Raw genomic sequence first — 19,060 nt, 5'->3', positions numbered from 1 at the left:
CAAGAAGCTTGCACTAAGTTCAAATTATTCTTAGACAAGAAATTTGGGATAAAAGACCTAGGAAAACTGAAGTATTTTCTTGGTATAGAGGTTGCTCATGGAAAGAAGGGATTGTTCTTGAGTCAACAAAAATATGCTCGGGAAATTATTCAAGAAGCCGGACTAGAAGGAGCGAAACCAGTAGGATTTCCGATGGAGCAGCAGCACGGTCTTGACTTGGCCAAAGGATATGTTTTGCGAGATTGCACTAAGTATAGGAGACTTGTTGGGAAATTGGTATACTTGACTATTACAAGGCCTGAGCTTGTGTATTCTGTCCATGTATTGTCACAGTTTCTACAAGAGCCGAGAAAAGAGCATTGGGAAGCGGCTTTGAGGGTTGTGAGATATGTCAAGGGAACGGTGAATCAAGGAATTGTATTGGCAAGAGGACGGAAATTAGAGATGATTGGATATGCAGACTCGGATTATGCTCGTTGTGCGTTAACGAGAAGGTCGAGAACAGGGTACTTTGTTAGCTTAGGTGGATCACCTATCTCATGGAAGACGCGAAAGCAAGTGACGGTTTCATTATCTACGGCAGAGGCGGAATATAGAGCAATGACAAATTTGACATGTGAAATTATATGGCTGAAGTCGTTTCTTCATTCATTGGGTGTGGAATACACTTAACCGGTGATGGTGTATTGTGATAATGAGGCCGCAATGAAAATAGCGAAAAATTCGGTATTTCATGAAAGAACGAAACACATCGAAGTGGACTGTCATTTTGTCCGGCAACGAATGATGGATGGGACGATTCAAGCATGTTGGGTCCGGACGGGTGAGCAGCTAGCTGATATCTTTACAAAGGGATTAGGAAAACAACACTTCGATCATATCGTTAACAAGTTGGGCGTTTGGAACGGAGTACTTCCAACTTGAGGGGGAGTGTGACGATATGGTAATATTTAGTAAATAATATAATACCTTAGTTTGTATATTCCTAATATTAGTTTTCCTAATATGATAGATTTACCTTGATGAGCAAGCCAATGTAATGTATATATAGGACGTATGTTGTATATTGATTCATTGAATAATAAGAAATCTTTCCCATAACAAGTTTTACAGAATCTGATCAAACAAGTACTTTTGTCAGAACAGCGAGTCATCCGAATCCAACTCATCCTTTTGTCATATCCAACATTTTAACAACATTGTTCATAAATTTTTTTTTTGGGAATTGATGAATTGAAAAACCAGCATTAAAGGATTACAGAAACTTAGCAGTGAATATAGAAACTATAGAAATTTTCAGTGATTTGGTACACCTATCAAATGGGATTATAGGTCCTCCGCTCAGATTACCCATCAAACGGAATCAGCAAGAGAAACTTCTACACAAACCGACACTAGAAATCTGCCCTGCATCATGAATTGAACGGCCGACTTTTGTTTGAAAAAACTACTACTAACAATTCTAACATCACAACATACAAATTTCACTCAAATACAACTACCACGACGTTAACTGTGCTTGAACAGCTCAACTTCGAAGATCTTCAGTTCTGAACTTCTGATGGAAGAAAACGGTTGAAACCCGCCTTAAAGAAGAAAAGTTCACAAAATTTCATTCCACATGAATGAAACCGGACTTCTGACTTGGTTCTTCTTACTAAACCACAAAACAGACCCAAAAGCACTTTTAGACGCAGGAGGATTGGTTCCCTTCTTCTCGGCAAAGGTGACAGTGTATTTCTTTTTCTCGCCCACATTCCTGAAATAGAGCTTACTAGGCCTCACCTTGACACCGACATTAGGGGGTGCATTCGCACGAGCTTGATATAGAGTTCTCGGAGATCCAACATTAGTCAGTTCCCGGGTGTACCTCACAACGCGGGTCTTACCAAACAGAACTGAGAATGATGGGTAGTTTAGCTGGCCAGGGTCCGAGAGTTTATGTTTGCAAGTGATATTTCGCATTTTAGTGACGGTCTGGAGGTGTAGAGGGTTGTACTGTAAAGAGCATAGGAAGGCAATGTAGTCATTGGTGGAGAGGTCATACACTAGTCCTGGTGACATGGCCTTGTGAGGGTTGACATGTCCCGCTCCATGAGCCCACGGGTTGGATAAAGATCCGTCTGTAGCATCTCGAAGTGGGGCCTGCATGTTATCGTGATTGTATGCAGTGGTCATAAGGGCAGATTTGATTGCACTTGGGCTCCATTCTGGATGGGCTGCTTTGAGCAACGCTGCCAATCCACTAATGTGAGGGCAAGACATAGATGTTCCTGTAAATAATATCCCAAAACCAAGCTTATCAATTACTCCGTTTTACAGTCTACTCTAACTATCGAATTCGAGCAGATGTATTTGTTTTAGAGAGAGATTTAATAATGCGCCATACGACATTTACAGAAAGTATCGAATTTGAGGGAACAAAAATTGGTAAAAATTGAACAAATCCTTAAAACAAATACACTAATCATAATATGTAAATACGACATTTCTGCACATCTTCTAACATAAGCAGTATAAAGTGTAACTTGGAGCTACCCGTTAATCAAGCTGTTAATGAGTATAAAGCTAAAGAACTTCTAGGTTCCTGTCTAACATCCCTTTCAGAAATGTATATTTCAGTTTCCATCACCGACTCTTCACTCTCGGCAACTTCCATATCTAGTTCAGTTTCAGTTGCCAAAATTTTCAGGATGATGACAGTTAGCAATCTATAATTGACATCATTAAAACTTGAAAATGCCATCGACTAAGCAAGTCCATAAAAGCAAGTAAAGGTAGCAATCGTAGCATAAGATAAGCTATGCATTGAAGGATGAATAACCCTTTTCACCTAAAGCCAAATATTATGCTCCTTCTTAACCTCGTCATTCTGCATCACTTTTAGGGGTTGTGGGATACCATTAAGGACATCTCCGCGATATGACATGGAAAGTTTGATTTATTTCCTTCTTAGTGCACTGTACATAACAAATGATGTTCTTTTGGTGTAAAAGGAGCCCATATGGAACAGTTTTAATGCAAAGCAAAATCCTTAATGCCTTTACCAACTAGCCAAAATCTGGTATCATAGCTCGAGCAAACTTCTCGGTTTCTTTTTGTGTTACACATACCCTGCGGACAAGTCAGGCAGTTTCCCATAGGTGGTATTACATGGCAAACTAAATTTGAACAAATATATGGAAATGACCTCAAAACTATGTTACTTCGACACTTTACTTTTTCTAGTTTATTACGTTCTTGCATTACCATTTCCACATCGCGCTCCTAAAAGATTTTGCCCCGGAAACAACCCCAAACAAGTATAGAAATAAATTTGACAAAGAAACAACACAAAGAATTCATTGCTAACTAAACTACCAGACAATCCCAAACAAGAAAAATATCTTAAAACCGTAACAAAACCAAATTAACAGCAAACTAATCCAAAGAAATTACCTGACAGAATGTTGAACTTAGTCTTCCTTGTATCCTTCTCCAACCCAGTTGGGCCATCTTCCTGAGACCAAGCAGCCAATATATTAACCCCTGGCCCAATCACATCCGGTTTCATTATCTGCGGCGTCAATAAATTAGGCCCACGGGAACTAAAGGCCGCCACCACAGGTGACGGTCTGACATTTAACACCGTCCCACCAAAACTCAAAACCGCAGTAGCCCTCTTCCCAGTATTTCTAGCATACTCCCTTATCACATTCCCGGCTTTCATCCCAACCGCCACTGCAGGAATCAAATGCGCATCCGCAACCAACTCCTCCCCACTCTCCGCTGTGTTGGCCAGTATCATCCCGACCCCACCCGCCTCCTTGACCACCTCCCCCTTCTCCACCCTTGCATTCACCCCTCTATCGCATACCACCACCTTCCCTCTCACCCTAGCCGGGTCCAACGACCCGGGTAAACATAAGTTACTCGACCCGTTTCCTTTCGTCCCGTAAACTAACCCCGTGGGTTCGTGTTTTCCCCGCATTCCGGGGCCACTGTAGAGTGAGACCCCAGTGAACTTGTGACCGTTACCAGTAACAGCAAAAGCGGGGAAGTCTCGGTCAAGTGTACCTGCCCCAACGGTCATAATCCAGGGGGCAGTGTTTGCCAGCGAGGCTTTAGTGGGCCCGCTGTTACCCGCGGAGCAAGAGACGAAAATACCCTTCTCCACCGCAGTAAACGCGCCAATAGCGATAGTGTCAGTAAAATAGGGAGCGGAACCACCACCGAGTGAAAGAGAAAGGACATCAACTCCGTCTCGGATTGCCTGATCAATACCCGCCAGTATATCCGACCCGAAACAACCCGTTTTAAAACAGACCTTATACGCGGCAATACGAGCGCGCGGTGCCATCCCCCGCGCCGTACCGGACGCGTACCCGAGTAAACTGGCGTTTGTTACGTGCGCCCCCGCGGCGGTACTGGCGGTATGGGTCCCGTGGCCGTCTACATCACGCGGGGTAAAATCATCGGCGGCGTTCCCCTCCGCCGCGGTGAAGCCGTGGGAGAATGTGGCGGCGCCGATGAGTTTTTTATTGCATTTAATTCCAGAGTCACATTTACCCTTCCAACGGCGGGGTACAGGTGGCATGCCGACGTCGGAGAAGCTATCGGACTCCGGGGATATCCCGGTGTCGAAGACACCCACGATGACATCGGAACCATCAATGTGGTCGCCGGCAGAGAGTCCCTCGCCGGGGACGTCTAACCCGAGAAATTGGGGGGTGCGAGTAGTGTGAAGTTGGTATACCATGTCATCGTACACCCCAACTACGTCTCCTGAAGAGGATCGGAGTTCATCCGCTTGTTCCGGAGTGAGGGACGCAGCGAAGCCAGGGTAGGAGGAGGAGTAGGTGTAGAGGATGGAGGGAGAGTGAGTTTGGGAGGAGGAGGAGGAGGATAGGGAGAGGAGAGTGGAGGAGTAGTAGTCGTGGTGAGTGAAGAATGAAGGTGGTTTGGAGTGAGGGTTCATGTGAATGATGTAGGTTTTGAGTGGTGAGGATATGGATGAGTGGATATGGAGAAGGAAGATGAGGAGGAAAGAGAAGTAGGAGTAGATCTTGGTCGCCATTGTTGCGTTCAAGTTTCTTTTTTCTTTTTAAAAAAACTGAAATAAGTGTGAAGAGAGGAGTGAGAGATAGGAGGAGAAGGATTAGAGAGCACCGAGAGGAGGTTACCATCTTCTTATTTTTCATTCACTCTCTATTTTTATGACACCTCAATTTCTTTTTCATTTACCTTATTTTTCATTATATCATCCTCTTCCTCCATCTCTTTTAATTTTTGTACCACAATAGAGAGGATCCTCTTTAATTAACAATTTTACTTTAAATAATCTCATATTTACTAAATAATTAAATTATTAGACACATAGCAAATAATGGTTTATTTTCCTCTAAAAGTAGAGGAAGCAACCATCTACCTCTTGCTAAAAGGACATATAACATATGCCTCACAATAAAGAGGATGTCCTTTTAGAAGAGAGAGAACTAAGAGATGTTCAATCCTCTCTATTGTGGGTGCTCTTAGTAGTTGCAGATTTTGTCGGAGGGATTTTATACTTTATAGAGTTTGAATTTGAAGTATGGGATTTGGGCGAATTATATCCTACTCCCAAGTCCCAAGAGTAGAGCTAGCCATCAGTACGGACTAACCCAGCCCGCCTTGGCCCGTTATTTTATGCAACTTGGCCTGACCCGGTCCGGCCCAGCCTTAGCCCGCCATTAACCCTGGCCTGGCTCGAGTCCTGAAATTCCAGCCCGGCCTTGGCCCGCCATTTAGCAAAAATAAAAAATAAAAAAATAAAATGGTAAGGCCCGCCAACCCAGCCCGCCTCGGGTCCTGGCCCGGGTCAAGCATATCCCGGCCCGGCCCGGCCAAGCCCGGCCCTTCCCCCTGGCCTAGGCCGGGTTTGACCAGGAGAGCCCGGCCCGAGTACAGGTCTACCCAAGAGTAGGGAGTATAAAAAAAAAAGACAAAAAAAAGACAAAATTAACTATCCACTACATCACTGTATGTTTCTTCTTGTCCTTTTTTTTCCAAATTACTCAATTTATCAAATTTATACGGAGTAATTCGTAATCATTAAATTACATTACCATATTCACTAAATTCAAAGTGAATGTAATAGAATCATAAGGTGAATATCACACTACTTGGTACACATTCATCAAATTACATTATCATCACTGAATTAAAAGTGAATATAATAGTATCATTTGATCGTATCCTTTTTCGTATTGTTCCCAGCAACTTCTTCATCTTCTACGACATCAACAGTACTATTGGATTTCGTATTCTGAGTCGGATTTTCCCTTGTTTTGCGTCGGACATTTTTAGCTCTACATTCTTCATCATTGCCATCGTTTCTAGCACCAACACTGCATCATAAATCATAAAACAAAATCACATATTCACACTGTACAACTGTTGTATTCACATGGAAATTGATTTTATATTCACAACGCAGAACTGTCATATTAAAAATCTTCAACTTATGCATTTCAAACCATACACCTTGTATCATTCATATTCTCAAATATCAGATATTCACACAATATGGAATATGGATGCCATATTCATAAATAATTATCATAGTCAAAGAACTTGAGTACCTCGCACACATAAGGCTTATCATATATTCATACCTTGTATTATGCATATTCATAGATGTTTAATATTCCCAACATATGTATATCATGTTGGAGTAAGTGTCCCCGACAATAATGCGATCACAATTGTCAATGACATATTTAAAACTTATATTAAGAATACATGAGGGAAAGTAATATTTTATTGTCAACTGGTCCACACATATCGGTAATGATTGGCTGACTAGAGTTTGACATTACTGTCGTACGACGGCGGTGACCAGTTGATCCCCTAAGGTCATATCTATAGGGTAATGCTCTTAATTGATTATTTAATTAATCGTATGTCGATAATGGTTAATTAAATTCCTTAAAATTGACGAGTGATTTTGTGAGTAAAATTACGTGTCTTATTGTAATTTGATTAAATAAGATTCGGTCTAAGTAATTGAATTGTTTTATTGCTTAGATTAAATTATTGTTTATGAAACAATTAAAATATAGAATGAATTGCCTATTATAAATATAAGAAGTTGTGATTTATAATTCTATGACCCATTTTAAGTAATTGTAATTGTGAATTACTATTTAATTTTGTATGTGATTTATTTCATTTATATAATGATTTTTAATTTGTTAAAAATGCATTATTTAAATGACATGTCTAGTAACATGTCCAATTGTCACACAATACAAATTAACAAATTGACAAAACTTAAAATGGACCCATTTTGTATGGGTGTGCCGTGTGAGTGGAGGGAGTTGGGTAAGTTTAGGATTTAATTGGTGCACTAATTGAGAATTAGGCATAATGATTATGTCCTTTATAGACCTAAACCTAGCCCTACACTATGTGTCTTGAGAAGAACAAATGTGTGCAAGCATTGGGCATTCTACCCTAGACCAACCGGCCACCCTAAAGAAAAGAGAAAGTTTTCTCTTCTCTTTTTATAATTCATTCTTATATGTTAATTCACTTGGTGATTAACTTATCTCTCTAGTTTTGTTGTTGAACAAAAATAATAATCTCACAAAATCCTCCCTCTTGACCGAAATATTCAAGAGCATAATACAATTATTTTGTGTCAATTTTAAGGTAGTTTTTATTAATACTAGTCTCATATTAATTTAAACTATTAAGGGTATTATCTTGGTACAATCCTTGGGGAGAGATTCTACACTTGAATCTTGTTCATCCATAAGGAAAGCTCAAGAACTAGCTAAGGTAGGTGACCTTACTAGTGCCCATATATCCGAAATATCAAATGTAAGGAACCGATTTTCTCCTTACTCTTGTATTTGTTTTGCATGCATAAGATCCGATTAATTTTATGACTAAATTAAACTATCATATATTGGATATGTAAACAAATGAGATTAATGAATCCCAACAAGTGGTATCAGAGCACAAGGTTGCTGCATGCAAAATCGGGCTTGTTTTTCCGAGTTAATTAGTTAACAAATAAAACTTGTTATTTAGGATTTATGAAGATAAATCACGAAATAATTTTGCATGTTAAAAGTTTCTGGTCCTAAATGGATTTTAGGTCATATGGGATGATTTATGGATTTTATTGTTCATTATATATATTATTGGCATTAAAATGTGATTTTTATGAGAAAAATGTCATTTTTGGACGAAAAATAGCTAAACTTCGAATTTTTCAGTGATTTTTGGATATGTTTTCACATATATTATCTACTGGTTGCATGTTAAATTTCGTGAAAAACTAAGTTATTTTACATAAACTATGGATTTTATAAGTCAAAATCGAATTTAAAGGGTTTATTAGGTTAATATGAGTTAAATTTCGAATCTGGTCATGAAAATTTAATATGTTGTCACATGAATTTTTAATCAGTGTGTGTAAAAATATTAGACGGATTGAACTCCTTATGCATGATTTATGAATTTTTGAGTAAAAATTCAATAAATAGTGACTTAAATTAACCTATAATGCTAAAACATATTTCATGACTTAAGAAAAACATCCAATGTTGCATTTTATCCCACATTTTCAGATCTAAAAGTGAAAAGTTGATTAAAATTAATTTTCTCATATTTTAATGGACATATTTGATAAAACCGATAAACCGCAACGATGTTTTTTCTCAAAAAATTTCGAAATTTTTAACCTAAGTTTTGAATATTATGAATGTCATGGAATTTTTCCAGAATGTTCAAGAGTTTGAATTTCAAATTTTGAAATTATTTGAAATTATTATAATTTAATTTGGAGTTTATAATATAAAATTGTATTTTTGGGTCCATTATGAACAATATTAAGAAATCAAGTTGAATTATTATCAAAATATTAGTGAAGACTAAGTTTTGAGTCCTAAGATGGTTAGGATAATTAACTTGAACATCAATATGAATTTATGTAACATTTTGTGATTTTAACAAGTTATAATCACGCAAATCCATAAAAACCGATAAAATATACGATATTGGCTCTTAAAAGGCGATTTAGCATAAAATTTAGCATGTTCATACATATTATAATGCTGCATTTTATTTATGATTGTCATATTTTTGATTTATATAATTTTTGAATTATGTAATTTTACTTATTATGGCCTTAGTTTTTTAATTGGTATTATCCGAAATGTATGGGAATATCGATTCGGTTGTCATTTTTGTGATCTCGTATCACCGTTTTGTAATTTAATAGATTTATTTTTATTACAAATGTATAATAGGAAATTATGTAATTTTAATTATTACTTGTATTTCCCGGAGTTTACATGAAGACGGTGTTACCTCGAGATGCGTGCCAAGACCGAAGTTCAAGGGACCAATGGAGTTGGTTTCCGAATTTGTAATAGTTAATTAAATTTTCTTTTTAGGAAGGCCATACTAGGATTTTATATTTATGATTTGCATTTTATTTATATGTTTGCATGCATCGCTAAATCGCCATAACTAAACATGCATTCTATTTTAATCGAGTCATCGACCGTGTCAATTATAATTATCGTAGTTCACCGCTTTAGTTCACTTAAAACGTGATAGATAATAAATTGACATGACCTCTCGCTAAATTAATAATTGAGATTTAGCCTTACCAAATAGTAGAAACCATGAATCCCAATTTCATAAGGGAGTTAATCCAGCTTCACCGTAATACAAACCTTGTTACGTTGGGTAAGTGGGTAGTAAAATGTTATTACATTGAAATTTGGATTGAGCTCAACGGAAGTATTTGTGACCGTAGTCGCATGTGTTCCGGGCTAAAGATAAATATTAAAGTAATTTTATCGACCGAGAGTTCTAGAAGTAGAATCGATTAAAGAGTTAATCCACCGAGTTATATTGATAAGGGATGAATCGGCTCACCGTGCCCGAATTGATATGAATTTGGATCTCGGGATCATTTATAATAGTTGGGTAGAGGTCACTATATAAATGCTTAAAACTTGTTTAAATTATTTACAAGTATTATTTTAACGATAAATGTTTAATTTTTCCATTATTCCGTTATCATATTGTTCTAATTCTTTACCTCAAATTATATACGATATCATTTCGATTTTAGTTCAAATCTCCATTAAAACATCGTAAGTAACTAAAGACAAAATTTGAATTTTCTTCTAAAACCTCATATTAACCATTGCAAGGATCTCTTGTGAAGAGTATAGATAAAAGTTATTCGTGATCAAAAGGGTTTTTGATTCTTGACTAACATATCTACTTACAATGGATTGTTTCTCATGTGCTTAATTGAGTTAAGTACTTTGAAACGTTAAATCATTTTGGTGACTAGATTTGTTAGAAATCGAAATTGATCAAAATACCGCAACCACTTCAATGGAAGTTTTAAGACTAAACGATTGAATTGAAGGGTAGTCTTCTTGAGATTCAACTTTGCTTTTCTAAGCAAAAATTCATTATAATAAGTGGGAGCATTCTCTTAACCGTTAAGAAAAGAACGAGGTTCAAAGAAGTAAAATTAGAATGGAATTGATACAAGGTAATGATAAAAGTAAAGTTATTGAGAATAACGATACTAAACCTATCAATCCCAACCGATATAGTTTCCATTTTGGAAGTGTTGGACACTGAAAGGAAACTACCCCAAATTATTGAAGAATCAGCAAGTTAGTTGTGGGACATCTAATGGGAATTTATTCTTTAAATGTTTATTTGATTGACATAAATTTTGCTAGTACTACTTCGTCAATATTAGAAACCGGTGGTGGTTTTCATCATTGTATTCGATACATAGGATGATTAGAATATGACGACTAGCATCAAATAATGTCGAGAGATAGAGTCATTGTATACTCAATCTAGTTTTTGGGTTTAAAATTGTACCTTAATTATGACTATTAAGTACATAAACTCCAAATAAGAATATAATTTTGTTACGATACAAAAGAGGTTTCACTTTTGTGACCCATTACACCACGATTTGATGTATGGCTAGCCCATAATCTAGGTGATTATATTCTAAACCAAACTAGAATGATAAATCATGTAGATGATGCAAGACTCAAATTGGTAACCCAAATTAAATCTTAAATTCTGGAATGATAAACGCAAAGAGTTACCAAGTACCCTTGGAACCATTAGATTGCTAATCTTATGGTATATGCGTATCTTGTATTCAAAGCAAGATGTCTCGTACCTTTTGGTTAAAAAGGAGATCGAGGATGCAAATCATTGATCCAGAAAAGATTGATCATTTTTTTTTACCGACGATTGAGTTTATACTTTAGTGTTTACTTAATGAGGTACTAAGAGAAATCTTTGAAGAAGTTCAAAAGAGTTCAAAGAATCACGATTTAGTCGGGATGGGATTATCTAAGTGAAGACTTTGATATAAGCCAAAGGAAGAGTGATATAGTATCACAAGTTAATATCTCTTAACACGCATTATGTGATAAGGTGTAGTTAAATGAAGAAATCAAACCTTATTCGATATGGTTTGGACTTTAATCAAGTTACTTTGAGTTACTTGATCTTATTTTGGGGATTTTATCATTTTGTCAGTTATTTTTCCACTAAATCTAAACGATTCATATGAGATATGAAATGGTAGGGTACCATGCTTGTAAGTTTTCACAAGAAACAAATGCTCATTTTTCCTTACTATAATCACGAGTACAACGGGTTTGTGGCTCGTGAAGCCGTCTTTCAAGAATACAAGTTTATTTCTAGAAGAAAGAGTGGGAGAAAATATTCAAGAGCCACAAAAGAATTGTGTCAAAAAAAAAAATTGTATGTCGCAAGAAACTGGTATTTCTTGGCTACATGACGTTGTTTCTTCGAAACCTAGGAGGTTGAACTCATCACTTGTTGAAGATAATGAATTCGTGTTACTTTTAGAAAGTAAAGAGCTTGCAACTTACAAAGAAATTGTTTAATTCAAGTTACTTCTGGAAAGTAATGAACATATGACTTACATGAGAGTGTTTAAGTCACAACTCAATACAAGGCTTAGAGCCATGAAAATACGAAATAAATTCCAAGTGGAATTGTTGGATATCAAAGAGAGATATCAAAGCTTGATTAGTTGCAAAGTGTTTTGCACTATTCGGATCTTCTTAGGGATTATGTTTCATTATGATGAGATATATAGCAAGTGAATCTAAAACCCACTTCTTCAAAGAAGGAATGTATTCGATACATGTTATGAGTTTTGTAGATTCTTACAATCCCAAGACAATGTGCAACTTAAGAGATAGTCTTAAGTAGGACATCAATGAGTTGGAGTCAATGTTTTGATCATGTTATAAAACTTTTCTCGATGGGTCGAGAAGTTGTGTTTATACATGAAGTTTAGTGGGAGTTACGGAAATTTTATTAGTCTCATATGTGGATTACATATTGATCATTGTGAATGATTCAAGCTTTGGAGAAATATAATACATCTTTAATATTTGGATTTATGGAGATAAATCCACATGATATTAGCGTCAAATAAGAAGTCTCATGTTGATAAGATTCATGACTAGTTCAATCAAGTTGAACATATTTGATTGATTTCATTTGCTTCCGTTGCCAAATCAATTAAATGGAAATGATGTATGACACTTCATATACTTTGAGTATGATGAATTGTTTCAAATCGAATTTAAGTAATTGTTACCAGGTAGCCATATAAGTTGCTCTCAAGTGCTTGAGGAAGCAGTAAGGATGTAAAGTTAAGTGTTATTGATGCAATTCACTAAATTTGTGTAAGGGCATTACACAAATGACAATTGAGATTGCGCAAGGTTTCCATCAAAACCATATTCCAAACACATAAAGATGGTTAAGGAACCATTGTGGCTATGTTATTTAAGAAATAGATTTGCTAGAATCGTTCTAAGCAATAAAGAACAAATGAGAAATATATACAACGGAAATTGAGTACACTTGCAATCATGAGATGTGCAAGAAGGGATGAGTCTCGCACACTGTGAAAACAGTGGGAGCTATTCTAAGGCAAGAGAGCCTATATCTAGATTAAATCTAGACAACGTACTCAGAAAGTTTTGTAATGCAAGTGTTTGCATTACGAAAGGAAAACAAGTATGTAACAAGGTTGAGCAAGGAGTTGCTAAAACCTACTAACCAAGGCCTAGTCATAAGCTTAACATGATAAGTCATGTCATTTCAATTAGATTGAGATGAACAACTACATACAAGATCAAATTAGATTATAGAATATGAAGTAGTAATCAGGTATTGACTATTCATATGTGATAATCACATTTGTCGTTCGAGTTTTTACTTTAAAAACTCTTTTATTACTGTGTTACATCCAAATGGGTTATAGAGACAATGATTGAACCCCATTAATATGAACAAGGATTAACATAGTATTCGCCCATAGTCACTTGTATGAGGTGACGTCTCGAAGTGACTAGAGTGTGATGCGATTGATGGCAAGTTCAAGTGCCATAGAGTCATAAGAGATGACTAGTGGATCACATAGGCAGATGGTTTGGAACACTCTGTCGGGCTAATGACCGCTTATAGAGTTCTGGCAAATTTATATAGCCTGGTCGTGGCGAGAGCTACTATAGTATTCTAATGAGTCAATTCTTTTGACTAAAGACTGTTCTCCTAAGGTGGCACAGTTTCAGAGCAACTTTGATTTATGTTCCTACGACCTTCGTAAATGGGGTCAAATGAGCTTATTTTGGGTTATGATGAGTTGTAGCTAGTCGAAGGGAATAGTGTGATAGGAATTGTCCACCCCTTTGTCAGGGTTAAAACAATATCTCAGGGCCACTTGAGGAGTAATGAACTGGAAATGCGTGGCCACGCTCGGAAGGTATCTATGGTAGATAATTCCGGTCAATCAGTTATTCTCAAGATCGAGGAAACCACTCTCGATATGATCACTTGCAAGTACGACCTGAAAGACACCTTGCATTGAGTGGGAGATAGTAATAGGACAAGAGAATTGGTGACGCACACTTGTCGAGGACAAGTGGGAGATTGTTGGAGTAAGTGTCCCCGACAATAATGTGATCACAATTGTCAATGACATATTTAAAACTCATATTAAGAATACATGAGGGAAAGTAATATTTTATTGTCAACTGGTCCACACACATCGGTAATGATTGGCTGACTAGAGTTTGACATTATCGTAAATTTACGACGGTGGTGACAGATTGATCCCCTAAGGTTATACCTATAGGGTAATGCTCTTAATTGATTATTTAATTAATCGTATGCCGATAATGGTTAATTAAATTCCTTAAAATTGACGAGTGATTTTGTGAGTAAAATTACGTGTCTTATTGTAATTTGATTAAATAAGATTCGGTCTAAGTAATCGAATTGTTTTATTGCTTAGATTAAATTATTGTTTATGAAACAATTAAAATATAGAATGAATTGGCTATTATAAATATAAGAAGTTGTGATTAATAATTTTATGACCCATTTTAAGTAATTGTAATTGTGAATTACTATTTAATTTTGTATGTGATTTATTTCATTTATATAATGATTTTTAATTTGTTAAAAATGCATTATTTAAATGACATGTCTAGTAACATGTCCAATTGTCACACAATACAAATTAACAAATTGACAAAACTTAAAATGGACCTATTTTGTATTGGTGTGCCGTGTGAGTGGAGGGAGTTGGGTAAGTTTAGGATTTAATTGGTGCACTAATTGAGAATTAGGCATAATGATTATGTCCTTTATAGACCTAAACCTAGCCTTACACTATGTGTCTTGAGAAGAACAAATGTGTGCAAGCATTGGGCATTCTACCCTAGACCAACCGGCCACCCTAAGAAAAGAGAAAGTTTTCTCTTCTCTTTTTATAATTCATTCTTATATGTTAATTCACTTGGTGATTAACTTATCTCTCTAGTTTTGTTGTTGAACAAAAATAATAATCTCACAAAAACCTCTCTCTTGACCGAAATATTCAAGAGCATAATACAATTATTTTGTGTCAATTTTAAAGTAGTTTTTATTAATACTAGTCTCATATTAATTTAAACTATTAAGGGTATTATCTTGGTATAATCCTTGGGGAGAGATTCTACACTTGAATCTTGTTCATCCATAAGGAAAGCTCAAGAACTAGCTAAGGTAGGCGACCTTACTAGTGCTCATATATCCGAAATATCAAATGTAAGGAACCGATCTTCTCCTTACTCTTGTATTTGTTTTGCATGCATAAGATCCGATTTAATTTTATGACTAAATTAAACTATCATATATTGGATATGTAAACAAATGAGATTAATGAATCCCAACATATCATATCCACGTTAACGAACATTCATAATCACGGAACTTGAACATGTAATTCACAATTCATTAATGACATATTCACACCGTATATCATTCATTACAGTTGTGCGATATTCAAAATATTTTTGTCTCATATTCACGCCAAAGAACTATTGGTCTCAATACTTGATCAACTAGCAATAGGTTGACATATTCATACCTATTGTCGTTCATATTCACAGATGTTCAATATTCACAACATATGGACGACATATTCACATCTGATATTCACAACAAATATACGTCATATTAAAAAAAATCAAGAGTACTTTATCACTCAACAACTTATTTACAAGATTTTTCAGTCATACATGCCTGTTGTTGAATATTCACAATACTTTTAATAACTCATTCAACTGATTGATTACATATTCAAGCCATTTATCCTACATCTTATCGTCATATTCATAATTTAAAGCTATCAGACTCAGATTTTAACCTTATTTCCAATATACCCAATGCATATTCAAAATTTGTCAGTGTATAAGATAATTATTGTCGAAAAACTCAACCGTTTGATTCCTCCCCGACTTTTCATTGAACAGTAACCCAAAATCACCAAATTCAATTAGCCAAATAGCAGATTAAAAGTCACATAAACTTAATTCAAATAACTTTTAAGGGCCAAATAGAGTTTTACAACATACCTGATTAGCCGATTAAAAACGAGCACAAATGGATGATTGTTTGGTTATTGTGAATATAGGAGGAAAGACTTGAAATGAAGAAGAAAAGAGTGTTTTTGTTCTTTGGGTAACTGTTTTGTTGAAACTCAAAAGTCAAATGAGGAGTGGGGGCGTGGTCTTCATATTTTATGGGATTTTGTTTGTTTTTTTTTAAGATAAATTGGATAGGGAGTAGGATTCACTATACTCCTGGGAGTATAGTATAAGAATTGTGGGATTTGATAACACCTACACATGGCAAACAAATGACTAAATGACTCATTTGATTCCGTTGGAATGTGGTTGGTTAGTCGATTTAAGTTGGGTTAACCTTAATCCTACAAATAAAAACTTACTCTCGTGATAGGCATTTTTATTAGGGAAAATTATTTGTAACACCCGCGAATTTTCCTTTTTGGCAATTATAATTTAATTAACCGTTCTATTGTCTTATTTATATTTTAAATTATTTAATTTAATTAATTTCATTATTAAATATGATTTTTATAAATATTATATTTTTAAAGCCTATCTTATACAAAATAAATATTTTGGTCGGATGGTAATAATAATAATATTTCCCGTCTTGAGTTGTAGTGGGCTTGAGACGTAACTTCTAGTGTTTATCGACTCAATTTTGCTTGTTGGGCTTAGTATGGCCAATGGACTCACCTACTACTCCTTCCTCCTCATAAAAATAATGAGGGAAACCCTAACTACATCTTCCTCCTCAATTTCTCAGCACTCACCTTCAACAACCTCCACCATTTTTACACTTTCCTCTTACAAATCTTCAAAACACCATAACTTGCTCAATTCTTGTCCGAATCAAGTGATTTTCGCGTCTATCTCTTCCTCTCATCGCCCTCCATCTTTCTAGGTAAGAAAGAATCCGACTTTCCTTCTTATTTAGGGCTGTCGACCCATATCACCACGGTACCCCTTTTTCTAGTTTCGATTCTTAGTCTTGTTTTGTGTTTTCTTATATTTAGGAGAAAGATTAGTTGACCCGGAAGTGGATTCTTGCATGTGTGATGATTACATTAGAGTTTGAGAGCTAAAAAGGTAACGGTGATGGGTTACTCGACTTTTATGTTAAAATTGTGTGAATTATGTAGTAATAGACTCATATGAATGTTAAAGTTGGCATCTTTCATGACTTATAGTGATTTGGTGTTGAGTAGAATACTTGTATGATGTTTTTCACATGTTAATGAGTAATTTTCATGCCTTGTGATAAGATGGTGAAATATGAGATTTGTCTTAAAGGAATTCCCTCATAATTGCATGATTAGACCTCACTTTAATGATTAATAATCAACCCCATATGTTAATTACATCTTGAATGTAGTAATTTTCCATGTGTTCATCATATTGGAGGAGTATAAGATGATTGAAATTAAGATGGTTGAAATTGGAAGACTTTAGATAGTTGTTTAATGGAATTTGCGTGCTCAGTGATCCCCTGCCGGTGGGCCGGCAGCCGGCCTACCCAACCGGCAGCGAGTATATGCGTTTTTGATGTCTTTTATTATAGGGTGTACTCCCTGCCGGTGGGCCGGCAGCCGGTCAACCGGCAGAGAATACATAATGTACAAAGTTTAGCTTGTTTGACTATAGGGTGTATTCCCTGCCGGTGGGCCGGCAGCCGGTCGACCGGCAGAGAATACACATTGAGCATATGTTGACCTTGTTTACCTTGACCTGTATTCCCTGCCGGTGGGCCGGCAGCCGGTGGACCGGCAGCTGGTGGACCGGCAGAGAATACACTTTCAGCTATTTTGGCTTTGTTTTACCTTGGCTTGTATCCCCTGCCGGTGGGCCGGCAGAGAATACACCTTCCTCTATTTTTGACCTTGTTCACCTTAGCATAAATCCTCTGCCGGTGGGCCGGCAGCCGGTGCCCACGCCGGCAGAGAGTACCTGGTAATCATTATACTCTTATGTTTATTCATACTTCACATGAATTGTTTACGTTATGTTTGTGCAATCATTGTTGCTCGTATTTGTGACCCGAGTGTGACGTTTTACATTGTGTGACTACTCGACATTCCTCATTTCTTTGCCCTCGAACCTTGGGTCACGGTTAGGTGCCATTGTTTCCGAGTTGGGTTATTCCTTCCGCCTCTTCGGTTCGTGGGTCACGGTTAGGTGACAAAGTTCCGATTTGGGGTTACTCGACTTTTCGGTCACGGTTAGGTGTACCATGTTTCGAGTCTTGGATGCGGATAGGTCACCGCATGTCGAATCGGGTGTCGCCCATCCCGAGAGTCTGGCCAGATTTAGACTAGGACCGTATTATGAGCGTCGTCCTACCAGGAGGTTGGAGTCTAGGGGTTTGTCCTGTTTTGAGTCAAAGCTTTGTAAATGTCTTGCTTGTTACGGTCATTGGCGTGTTCTTATATACGAGATTTCATGTCTCCTATTGTTCGTGAGAGTCTTGGTCCTATCGGTTACTAGTGGTGAGATACAAGCCCCTAGTTGCGATATGATCGCCGGGATTGATGTTCCCATCCGTTCTTATGGTGAGATGCAAGCCATAAGTATGAATGTGACATTAGTAGCCACGTCCCGTGTTATGGTTGTTAAGAGGTTTTCAAAGTAATGGCTATGGTTTCTATCCATGTATTTTCTATTCAATTGATCCGTTACTTACCTTCTTCATATGATTCAATGCCTATCTCATTAAGAATGCAATATGCCTATCTCGTTATGATTATCGTTATATTCCCTTGTTCATTATTATTCAAGTATGATGTATGATCAATATGTTTAATTAAGTTCTTGCTTACGTGTATCTTGACATATTGTGGCTGGGAGAACCCTGAGTTACTCCCCACTGACTGTGGCGTTCATGTTTACATGAATGACAGGTTTGTGATGCAGATTATGGGGAAGACGTGTGAGCTAGCGAGAACGTTGACCCTTGGACCTTAGCTATCGTTTTCTTAGACTCACCTATCGTTATACCTGTGCTTATTCGTGGGATATCTTTTCCCCAACGAACTTTGTTTTTAATTGTAAAACTTAATTATCTTACTTTTCATTTTCATTTGATAACT

The 19,060-nt window shown here is 36.6% G+C and overlaps 1 protein-coding gene across 1 annotated transcript; it reads right to left on the bottom strand.

Moving 5' to 3' along the window:
* Window positions 1-1,255: 1,255 nt before the first annotated feature.
* Window positions 1,256-5,160, bottom strand: LOC141605789 (subtilisin-like protease SBT1.8). Its single transcript, XM_074424685.1, has 2 exons — window positions 3,439-5,160; window positions 1,256-2,273 (listed from the first exon to the last, which is right to left on the bottom strand). The coding sequence occupies exons 1-2, from the start codon at window positions 5,054-5,056 to the stop codon at window positions 1,603-1,605; spliced, it is 2,289 nt and encodes a 762-aa protein (XP_074280786.1). The 5' UTR covers window positions 5,057-5,160; the 3' UTR covers window positions 1,256-1,602.
* Window positions 5,161-19,060: the final 13,900 nt, after the last annotated feature.

This window comes from Silene latifolia, chromosome 10, assembly GCF_048544455.1.
Source record: "Silene latifolia isolate original U9 population chromosome 10, ASM4854445v1, whole genome shotgun sequence".
Lineage (NCBI taxonomy): Eukaryota > Viridiplantae > Streptophyta > Magnoliopsida > Caryophyllales > Caryophyllaceae > Silene > Silene latifolia.
Note: the sequence above shows the minus strand (reverse complement) of the source record. Positions and strands in the feature narration are given on the sequence as shown.